Here is an 11,831-nt window from a genome sequence, read left to right on the forward strand (position 1 = left end):
GAGGGACCATGAGAACAGAATCAAATGTGTTCATAAAGAAAGATGCTAATTACAAAATGAATTGTGGCGAAAACAAAGGGAAATGGACAGTGCGTGATGTTCAATAAAAACAAAGACTCTTCAAAATAATAATATGGGATCAGCATCTTTACAGCTAGTGTTTTTAGACATTAAAATAAACTTCTGTGGTGTATATCAAAACTGTTTTTCGAACAATAAAAAATAACCTTTGCCCAATTTATTTACCTAAAGTGTAGACAGTAAGTGCCACCATTCAATTTCTGATTTCTGAGCCTAATTTGTATATCCTCTCCAAGCAAATCCACTGGATTGATTTTCTGGAGAAGGAACGCAGGCCAGTTACTGAATATCCTTGTAACGTTCTTAATTTATATTTTAGACTAACAATTTATAGGCCTTTGAGCACTATGTCAGCTTACCGTGGCTCAGCAACTCAAACTGTCTCCGGAAGTTCATTTATATAACCTTTTTTTAAAGAAACAAACAAAACAAAAAACACAGTTGCAAGGTGCTTTACAAAATAATCTCGAAAACAGTATGAAAACAACGCAATGTAAAAAATGATAAACACTGTCATTCATTCTAAGAAAGCCTTCCTGTAAAAGTGGGATTGGAGGAGTGATTTAAAAGATGACACAGATGTAGCTGACCTAAGCTCCTCAGGCTCTAACCATAAACACACTGACCAGCTGTTAGAACAGAAAGGAGGTTCATGCCCTTGGTTCAACTCCACAAGGAGCCACTGTTAATCTGCTGGTGCAGAACTAACAACAACCACTACTGAGTTCACGTCAGTGAGATATGAGGTGACACAAGTACACAAACTACATGTAAATATCTGTTGACAATAAATGATCCTTGTTGCCATATACAGTCCATACTATATCAAAACTATATCACTGAAAGGCCTTTCATTCAAACTAAAACAAAAACAGATGTACTTTGTAGGCTATACTATAAAAACATGGTGGTCTAAAACGGCAGTCGAGCAGATTCAGCTGTTAAAATAAATATAAAAGGTTCATTCTGGTGTAGATGTTATCTTCAATATCTACCAAATGAGTATAAATAGTGGGTCTTTAATACAATGTAACTGGTGTATATTGGATGTATTATATCTGCAAGTAATAGCATGTCTGTCCCCATTTTCTTCCCCCTGTACAAGGGTTTTGATGTCACTTGCTGCCCTTTGAGGTTGGAATATATAAATTAAATTGACTTGACAGGTCATTTCCTGCATCCTTGTCCCTGGTTACACTTAAAATTTGTATTAAATCAATCCACACACTCTCTGCTGTGTCGGCTGGTTTTTGAATGCTGCACAGCCAATTGCAGCTCAGGGAAAAATAAACATAAACTTTGACCTCATTAGAAAACAACCACTGATGACTGTGTTGCTCTTTGCTGGTGTGACAAAGCCAAACACATGACATGACTGAGCGTCAGCATCCTGGAGGTGGCAGCACAGGACAGAGTCACGTCTCTTTTAGAACAATGCACAGTGAATGAATGAATGAATGAATGAATAAACATTATTTCTCGTCATCATCACACATTTCAGAGCTCTTGATGTGGACTGGATTTATAAAAGTGTTTCTGTGTATCAAACTGAAGTATTGTTCTCTTTATGTATAGATTAATTACCCTGTGCTTTATAAAACATTCATTTGTTCTGATTTTAAGACATAAAGATAAAAACTTCAGGGAAAAAGTTCAGTTATGACACAGTATTGTCACAGAATGGTGCAAATAATAATGTCTAACCAACAAAACAACAGCAAAAAAACCCTGAAGCCTTGAACAGGAGGTCGCTCCACTTATTTTCTCCGTGCCATTCGTAAACACAAGAGAATACAACAATAGCCTCTCTGACGGACAGGAAAGAGGAAAAGCGCATTTCGCTGGGCAACCAGTGACATTACAGAGGCACAGAGGTTAAATCAACTGCAAACACACTGCACCACGACACCAAACTCAACAAAGGAATTGTTTGATCACTACTGATATACACAAATATCATTCTTCCTTGTCGATAAATAAAGTTATTTGAATTAAATTGAGTTTTCAGGGACCTCCAGGAATGTCTGCAGCAATCAGCAGCACTGTGTGTGTGTGTGTGGCGACCTGTGGCCTACATAAGCAAATTATTTACTGTTATCATATGTAAATAGTTAAATAGTTATCATATGATGTCCACTGTAAATACAACTTATGAGTTTATGTCTATTGAAGTGTGGTGCATTCATATTTTGATACACAAGCACTTTTAAATATTGTGTATTTAAAAACATTGTAAATCAAGTTAAAGTAAGGGAAGTTCCATTCAAAAGGGTTATTTATTTATAAAACATGTCAATGAAAAAATATAAATGTATTTCATAGAATTAATAAACTGATTCATTTAAAACAAGATTTAAAATGAAAAATAAGGACTATATTCTTGTTTTGTTATACTTTGTTGTTTATAATGTTTATCAATGTAATATCAAGTCAGACTGGTGAAGAATAACAATTTTACCTCACACATTCTTGAATACCGGGCCGACCCAAGCAAATGTGATTCACACCAAACCAGTTTCACTGTTGTTTTCTAAAACCTTAGAGGGCAGTAAAATCACAAAAGTGGCCTTGTATTCATTTGCACTTTTATTTTCAAAGTAAACCAGTTGAATGACTTTGTTTTTTAAAACTGAGAACAGATAAATGAGCAATCTTCAACTCCAAAATAAAACCAAATCCCAGAAATCTGAATATCTGTAAAGACATCTAGATTTCTTATTATGTTAAAGTCTATTTTTTTCTCCACAGCTGCTTCGTTGCTGCTGAAATGAACTGAATTGATCAAGCCTACAGTCTGAGTCACAATATTCATTCAAGGCATTAATTCAGTGACATCAGTCCATGCTTGCCCAGAATCCTTTTCATTTTTTGCTCTGCGCCAACACTTCTGTCATTAAATGATGGTCGTCAGAAGAGGCACAAGTGTGTGTACTCTGTGCCTACAGAGCACTGGAGTGACCATCAGTGAATTCTGAAAGACAACAATAGACCCACAAACTGCCCTTTAATGAAAGTGGCCACTGTGTGACAAGACAAAGGCCACATTTATACTGGGCCACAGATCTGGAGTGTTCCCTGGCTGTGTGCATGTGTGCGTCTGTGTGGTTGTGCGTGCACTTGTGTGGACTCAGTTGGCAAAATGTGGCGTCAATGAAGCCCACCAGTGATCCTACACTGCCAGACATTTCCCACACTCATTTACACTCGCTCATTGACCGACACTGGTGGGCGGCAGAGGGGTTTTATTAGAAATTACAGAAAAACAACTGTCAAGTTCTCCCCTTCTTTGTGCAATCTCCACTTGAAGGAGTTGGACATCTACCCAGAGTTGCTGGACTTCACTCAATAACCACACTTTCCTTTTCCTCTTATCTTCTTTTATTTTGTGATTTTAAGGTAAGCAGGTACGTAGGTGAAAAACCTTTTGAAACAATAAACAAGAAAAAGGTTGTTTTTACAATGTTCTGGAAAATATACATTTTTAACAATTATTTCCTTTTTCCTCTTAAATTAAACAAAGTGCAACATAAATTCTCCCACTGTTATTATTAATACATTTAGGGATTTCATTAAGTTAATTTCAGATTTTAAATATTTTACATTTACTTAATTTAAATAATGTCACCACAATAATATATCATAATCATTTTAACTAATTTATCTGCAACATAAGCTCACTCAACAATCATGTTCTTAACTTAAACAATCATGACATCATTAAATTATGAATGAGGATCAAACATGACACACACTGGCATTTATAGGGTTAACGACCGCACTGCCGGTTCGGCCCCGTGGCTAACGCTAGCGGCTATCGCCCGCACAAACATTTCACTTCATTGTCCGCTGGGTCTCCTGATGGGCTTGGTGTCTTACCGGCTGCCTCTCTGGCGTTTGTAGATTCGTTTGCACGGGATTGGATATTTTTGCGCTAAGCACTGCTTCAGTTTGCGTCTTCGCTGATGTTGTGTGCCACCTCTTTTATAGTCCGTGCGGCAACTCGGACTGCCGAAAGGTTCCTTTCCGGTTTGCAATATGAGTTTATTAATTATTTCTTTAGTTTGACTTCACACCTCCCACTCGATCTTCGCCTGGAAACGGTGTGAAGATCGACAGCTTCAAAGGCAAACTTGGTTCTCCTTTCCCTGCTGCGTTTGACTTTCTGCCTGTTCCTCTGCAGGTAATAGGACAACGAGCCGCCTGACGTCCCTGTGAAGGACGGTGGCTTGGATCTTTTCCCTCCTGATTTTGGGAATTGACTTGCCTTTCAGAGCTCTCGTGACAGGGACACAGTAGCTTGGGAAAACTCTTATATTGACGTCCCTTACAACGCCTTTAACATCTGGAGTCGTGCTGATGACTCTGCCAAGCTTGAACTGCCCTCGTAGTGCATTCTGGTCACACAGCCACACAACATCTCCAATGGCAACATTTCTTTGTTCAGTATGCCATTTGCTTCGGACAAATAAGTTTGGACCAGCGAGTTGGCTCCAGCTCCTCCAGAACTTGGTCACCTCCGACTGCATAGCTCTCAGTCTTTTGTACGGGTAGTTGTGAAAGTCAAAGGTTTTCAAGTCCCCACTTTGAGAGGCCCGGCCCAGTAGGAGAGTGTTGGGTGTGACATACTGAATGTAGTCCTCTTTGCTCTGTACTCTTGCGTCAATTGGACGCTCATTTGCTAGGTTGGCTGCGATGTAAAGAGTTGTCTGGAACTCACTGTAGCTTAGTGAAGCCTCATTCCCAAGATTCTGGAATGCCCTCTTTACAATTCGCACAGCAGCTTCTGCAGCACCATTCCTGTGTGGAGAATCAGCTGGATGGATTTTCCACTGCCACTCGGTTCCATTCCTTGCTGCGGTCTCTTCAAGGTTTGCTTTGTCTAGGTCCAAAACCCTGTAGAGCTCCTCCAGGACTGGTTTTGCTCCAATAAAATTGGTGCCTGGGTCCGACCACATCTTTCTTGGATGACCTCTGATTGCCGTGAACCTTTGATAAGCCATTAGGAAGCTTTCAGTTGACAGGGTGTTTGCCAGCTCGGTGTGAATGGCTCTGCTTGCCATGCAGCAAAAGACAACTCCCCAGACCTTAAGTGTCACTCTTTTCTTGACGTCATCTTTAACTTGGTAAGGGCCAAAGAGGTCAACTGATGTGAACTCAAATGGCGCAGCAGGTTCAGTCCTTTCTGGCGGCAAGTCAGCCATTATTTGTTGACACGTCTTTGCTTTTCCTTTCCTGCAGACCATGCAACCATCAACAACTTTTTGTGCGATCCTCCTCCCTTTAATGACCCATGCCTTCCTCCTCATTTTTAGGAGTGTTCCAGCTACTCCCTCATGACCTTCATTGTGGGCCTCTCGAGCTATCAGCTTGGACACCCAGGCGTCATAGGGTAAGAGGGGGATGCTAACTTGAGCTTCCTTGAAGCTTTGTACTCGGCCTCCGCAGACCAGTAGCCCAGTGTCTTTGTCTTTGTGGACCACAAGCCTGTCTAACGTAGTGCCAGGGAAGGTTGTGTTTTCTTGCGCTGCAAGGAAAATGTCTCTCAGGGCATCCTCTCGTTCCCTTACAGAGATGACTCCTGTGGAGGGGATTGCCTCCCACTTTGGACTCTCCACGGCTTGACTTCCTTTGCCAAACTGTTTTGCTGCTCTCCAGATCCATGCAACTGTCTTTACCAGACGGCTCAGAGTGCTGTATCTCCTGACATCCACCAGCGTTTGGATTGCAGACCCTGCAGGTAGCCTCCTTTGCTCTGTTTGTGCCTCCTGTTTCAGTTTGTGTTCCACTTGCTGCTTCTTAGCCTGAGCTCTGGTCAGTGCAGCAGCATATGCCTTTTTTTGAAGTTTTGTGATGTTCTCCCTGGCAGTGGCTGCGAGTTCTTTGGCTGATGTGATTGGCCACTCCTCCACTGGCAAGCTTAGAAACTTTGGACCTTTTTGCCACTCTGAGTCCTCATCGAGATCTTGATGGCTGGCTCCTCTTGTTATAATGTCGGCAATGTTTTGTGGGCCAGGAATCCACCACCAATCCTGGACTTTTGTGTTGCTTTGAATCTCCCCGATCCTATTTGCGAAGAATGTTTGATAGCCATAGCTTTCCCGCTGTATTGCACCAAGGATGGTCTGGCTATCAACAAAATGGTACCATCTCTGAATCTGGATTCGGCTGTGCAGTTCAAAGTACTTTTTCAGCCGTGAGGCAAACACTGCTCCACACATTTCTGCTTTGACGGCATCCCCTCCTTGATCCAAAGGAGTCAGTTTTGCTTTGGACTCCACCAGCCGGATGACCGGGCCCTGGTCTGACCTCCATCGGAGGTACATCACTGCTCCATAAGTATGCTCGCTACCATCAGAGAATGTGATCGCCAGGGGACCATCAGTAAAGCTTGGGGGAGTCAGTGCTCTGGTGAACTTGACTTTGGCAAGTTGGCCGTACTCCTCAAAGAGCTTTATTGCATCCTCCCTGAGTGCATCTGAGAGCGCTGTATCCCATGAGTCCTTTACAGGTGCACTTCCACCCTTTGCTTCCTGGAATGCCCTACGTACCAGGATAGCTCCCTTCTGCTTGATGGGAGTTACCAGGCCGACTGGATCATACAGCCCTGACACTTGGCTCAGCAGTGCTCGCCGAGTCAGGGGGTTGGGTGTTTTGGCTCTTATCTGCTCCTGCAGAAGGTTTTGGCCGAGTCTCATCTTTTTCTTTCTCTTTGAGAAGTTTATTCCCACCATGACATGGAGTTTGTCCTCTTCTACCATGTATCCAAGGCCGAGTGCTTTATTATCCTCGTCTCGCATCTGGTTTGGTAAGACCATGGTCTTTTCCACAGCCTTTTCCAGCTTGTCACTGCACTCTTTCCTCCCACTTTGCTCAGAATAAACCCAAGGTTTGAGCTCGAACCCGCCAGCTTTCAGAATCAGCTGCACATTCGCTGTGATGGTTTTCAGCTGGTCTAAGTCATTGTGGGACGTGAGAATGTCATCAACGTAGCTGTCTTCTTGAATAACCTGCCGTTCCTCTTTGAGGTGAGTGAAAGGTGGGAGGTTGGCAGTTTCACGCATTGCAAGCTGTGCGATGCATCCTGCTGGCTTGTCACCGATGTTTACCCTGGTGATTGCATATTCCCCCAGCTCTTCGTCCTCTGAATCACGCCAAAGGAATCTATGCAGGTGCATCTCCTTTTCTTCCAGCCAGACTGAGTTGTACATCTTCTTTATGTCCCCCAGAGCAGCATGCACTCCACCCCTGAATCTCAGGAGCACTGCACGAATCTGGTTGAGGACATCCGGGCCTTTCATCAGTAGGTCGTTCAGGCTCACACCTTTGAACTTTTGACTACTGTTCCAAACAAGTCTCACAGGGGTTGTGACAGAGTGGGGGTTTGGAGCAATGAGGTGACTCACGTACCATACTGGCCCATGCCAGTTGATCACTGTGTCTCTGGATAACTTGGTTGCAGCTTTCCGATCTATCATGTCATGGACTTGAGCAGTATAGGCGACTTTCCATTCAGGTTCTTTGGCCAGTTGCTTTTCCGTCCTGAGGAATGTGGCCTCCACGGTCCTTTTATTGTTCGGCAGGGAGTCTGGGTCCTCTACCCATGGATATCTGGTATGCCAGTGTGGTTCTTTGCTGTGGGCGTCTCCTGTGACGTAGGTGAGACCATCTTTCACCACTTGGAGTTCTCGCTCCTCGGCAAGAGTCATTTCTTTGCCACCCGGCTGACCGTTCCCACAGCGGCAGCCTCCACACTTTGGCTCACATCCTGCGCCGATGCTGTCCCATCTCCACCACTTTAAAAAGTCTTGGTTGATGGCTGAAGTGCTTGATTCACAGAGCTGGATGGTGCCTTGATTATTTGCCAGCGGACGCTCTGGGACCATGCTGGTGAGTTGTTCCTCATATCTTGCAGCCGCTGCCCTCATCGACCTTGCGAAGTGTGTCTTCGACATGTGAGCTGACACGGTGAGTTCTTCGAAGAGTTCAGGATGCGTTCCTCCCACTGTTCTCCCCAGTGGACCGTCCCACAGCACAAGGTCTCCAACAGCTCTGATCCTCTGTGGTGCTAGTTGACCTTCTTTGTGGCTAATGAGCAGACTTATTTCTTTAGGTCTCCGGAGTTCATCCAGCAGTGCATCTGGGAAGAATCTCTGGAGCTTCTTTGGTTCCACATGTTTGTGTATCTCTGCAATGCTGTCAAGTCCATAACACACCAATTGGTGGGCTCTGAGAGTGCCTTTTGGTGTTTTCACTCTGATCTTCAGGAGGTATCGTTTCGTCTCTACACGAACCTCCATGCCCCCAACTCCATGGACGACAAGTGTGACTTCTTCATTTTTGAGGTTTAGCCTGCTTGCAGTCTTGTGGGTTATGTAATTGGTGTCAGAAGCCAAATCGATTAATGTTCCAATTTTCTGTACAGCGTTCGCTGTGACCTCGACAAGCATCATCAGTACTGGCAGCTCTTGAAGTCCGCTTTCCCCTAAAAGGCTTGGTTGGTCTTTGACAGTATTGAAAGCCCTGGATGCAGTATTGGAAAACACATTTCGGCATTGGTTTGCCAATTCAGGTGAGAGTTTCCCGAAGAAATCCTCCTGCTCCTCTGTGTACTTCCTCCTGCCTTTATCCCCTTCCGGACCAAACCTGCTCCTCTTCTGACCATCGCTGCTTTTCTTCGCCTCAGCGTTGGGGCACAGATAGAAGTGGTGCTCAGGAGTATCTGCATCCTTGCAGTCCTGGTTTCTGCACAGGAATCCAGGTTTGCACTGTGAGCCCTCGCCATGAACCTCCAAACATCTCTTACATGCTCCCAACCTTTTTACTGCAGCTCTCTTCTCTGCTAGTTTCAGCGCTCGAAACTGTCTGCAAAAATAGATCTTCCTCTTGTGTTTTACATCACTGCAGACCACACACCCTTCCTGGTCGTTGCTTGATTTGGTTGACTTGGTTCTGGCATATCTCGGCTCCACCTTGGTTTCTCTCTTGCTTGGCTCTTCCTCCTTCAGTTGCTCAAGCTGTTCATATATGCTCTCCTGGTCTTTGAGGAATGCCAAGAGACTGTCGAACCGATTTCTTGAAGTCACATCGTTTCTCTTGTCAGCTGCATACACAAGCCATTCCTTCTTGAGTGTCTCTGGGAGTTTACTTTCAATGGACTTAGTCACAAGGGGATTTTTTATAGCACCTGTGTCTCCAAGGTCACTCAAATCTTGAAGTGCTTTTTCCACAGCTTGAATTAAGTCGACGATTTTCCGTGGCTGGTGACTTTTGACAGCTGGCATCTTCTGTATCTCCTCCACTATTTCTATGGCAATGGATGTTTGGTTGCCGTAGCGGTTCTCTAGCACACGGAAGATGTCATCAGATGTGTTGTAAGCCGTGAGCCGAAGGTCTCGTGTGATCTTATCCTCCAGGCTGTCTAGTAGCTGGACCTTTTTCACTTCTTTTGAGCCTGTTGGCTCTCCCTGACTCTGCAGCGCTTCCCAGTCCTTTTTCCACCTGTGAAAGTCACGTTTGATGCCACCAAACTTGGGGAGGGCTGTTGGCTTTAACTTGATGGTTGGTATGCGATAATTAGATGTAGCTCCCACCTGGGCTTGTCTATCAGTATCCTCCTTTATGGTTGCTTGTATGAAGTCAGCCTTTCTGGAGACCATCAAGGGGACGTGAAGTTCGAGCCCTCTCACATGCCTCTGAAGCTCCCCCTGAGCCTCTGGTGGGGCCCACTGTTTCCATCGGCCATGCGTGTCCTTTGCTGTTCCTACCAACCCTTTCAGTTGGTCCAGCATGAATTGATACGCTTCCTGGTTAATGTTTGGTTGCACAGCAGCGACGCGTTCACATGCTGCCTCTGCTGCTTGTAGTGCTATAGACATTTCACTACTTCCAAAATTGACCCAAAGAGTCTTCTGGAGCAACCTCTTGACCTCCTTCAGCTTCTCTTGGCACTCATTTGTAGTTTTTGCCAGGTCGGCTTTTTCCTGCTCCGTTAACATGACTTCATCCGTTTCCAGCTCTGCTTCGAGATCTGCAATAAAGCCAGCTTCCAGCTCATCATTTGCCTCCATGACGTTCTCTCCTAGTGCCTTGAGTTTGTTGAAATTGTCTCTGAGCTCTTCTTCAGACATGTCTGTATGTGACCGGGTTATACTGTTGACCAGACGGGAAAACACTCTTTTGGCTGTCGTTCTTTCAAGTTTCAATTGTTCAACTGATTTTCCAGCTTCTTGATTAGCCATGTTTACTTTTATTTTTAAGGTTCTTTAATTGTGAATTTGAAAAGTGGAGTTTCCAATGGCGCCTTTAATGTTGCTTATGGTGCTTTAATGTTGCTTTATGCTCCACTCTTTTTCCTTTCCAGGATTCCAGGTTTTTGCTCCTGCTGTTCCAGCTTTAAGCTCCTGTACTTTTTCCTGGCCAGCTTTATGGTACTGGCGGTTTTTCACTGTCAAGTTCTCCCCTTCTTTGTGCAATCTCCACTTGAAGGAGTTGGACATCTACCCAGAGTTGCTGGACTTCACTCAATAACCACACTTTCCTTTTCCTCTTATCTTCTTTTATTTTGTGATTTTAAGGTAAGCAGGTACGTAGGTGAAAAACCTTTTGAAACAATAAACAAGAAAAAGGTTGTTTTTACAATGTTCTGGAAAATATACATTTTTAACAATTATTTCCTTTTTCCTCTTAAATTAAACAAAGTGCAACATAAATTCTCCCACTGTTATTATTAATACATTTAGGGATTTCATTAAGTTAATTTCAGATTTTAAATATTTTACATTTACTTAATTTAAATAATGTCACCACAATAATATATCATAATCATTTTAACTAATTTATCTGCAACATAAGCTCACTCAACAATCATGTTCTTAACTTAAACAATCATGACATCATTAAATTATGAATGAGGATCAAACATGACACACACTGGCATTTATAGGGTTAACGACCGCACTGCCGGTTCGGCCCCGTGGCTAACGCTAGCGGCTATCGCCCGCACAAACATTTCACTTCATTGTCCGCTGGGTCTCCTGATGGGCTTGGTGTCTTACCGGCTGCCTCTCTGGCGTTTGTAGATTCGTTTGCACGGGATTGGATATTTTTGCGCTAAGCACTGCTTCAGTTTGCGTCTTCGCTGATGTTGTGTGCCACCTCTTTTATAGTCCGTGCGGCAACTCGGACTGCCGAAAGGTTCCTTTCCGGTTTGCAATATGAGTTTATTAATTATTTCTTTAGTTTGACTTCACAACAACCCTAGATTAGTGGTTCACAAACGTTTTATACCAAGTACCACCTGCGGAAATACTGAGCGGTCAAAGTAACAACATTATCACCAACATTAAAATACAGTGGTGTAAATAGGTCGAGCAAAGTCAGCTACAGACTTTACACAGGAGGCAGATTCATTCCCAATAAGATAATTTACTCTCTCATCATCCTCTTCTTCCTCACATATACTTCAGTCACTTCAGTATATAGAGAAATGGAGAGAGAGAGAGAGAGAGAGAGAGAGACAGAGAGAGAGAGAGATAAGGTAACTCTAATTATTTTATTTGTATTTTTTTGTGTTATTTGTTTCCTTTTCTACACACTACGGTCAAAATTCATCAGCCCCACTTTGATCACATACCCTGGTATCTACAGTAGAAAGAGTATTTCTGATTTTCCTCCAAGTACCACCAGAGGAAGCTTGCGTACCACTGGTGGGACACGTACCACAGTTTGAGAACCATGTCACTAGATGGTAC

General features: G+C 43.6%; 1 protein-coding gene across 1 annotated transcript; it reads right to left on the minus strand.

Annotated features, from left to right (window-relative positions):
- Positions 1-4,199: 4,199 nt before the first annotated feature.
- Positions 4,200-11,324, minus strand: LOC131448851 (uncharacterized). Its single transcript, XM_058621640.1, has 2 exons — positions 11,136-11,324; positions 4,200-10,680 (listed from the first exon to the last, which is right to left on the minus strand). Exon 2 carries the CDS (start codon positions 10,317-10,319, stop codon positions 4,200-4,202), a length of 6,120 nt encoding a protein of 2,039 aa, XP_058477623.1. The 5' UTR covers positions 10,320-10,680; positions 11,136-11,324.
- Between the last annotated feature and the right edge of the window lie 507 nt (positions 11,325-11,831).

This window comes from Solea solea, chromosome 21, assembly GCF_958295425.1.
Source record: "Solea solea chromosome 21, fSolSol10.1, whole genome shotgun sequence".
Lineage (NCBI taxonomy): Eukaryota > Metazoa > Chordata > Actinopteri > Pleuronectiformes > Soleidae > Solea > Solea solea.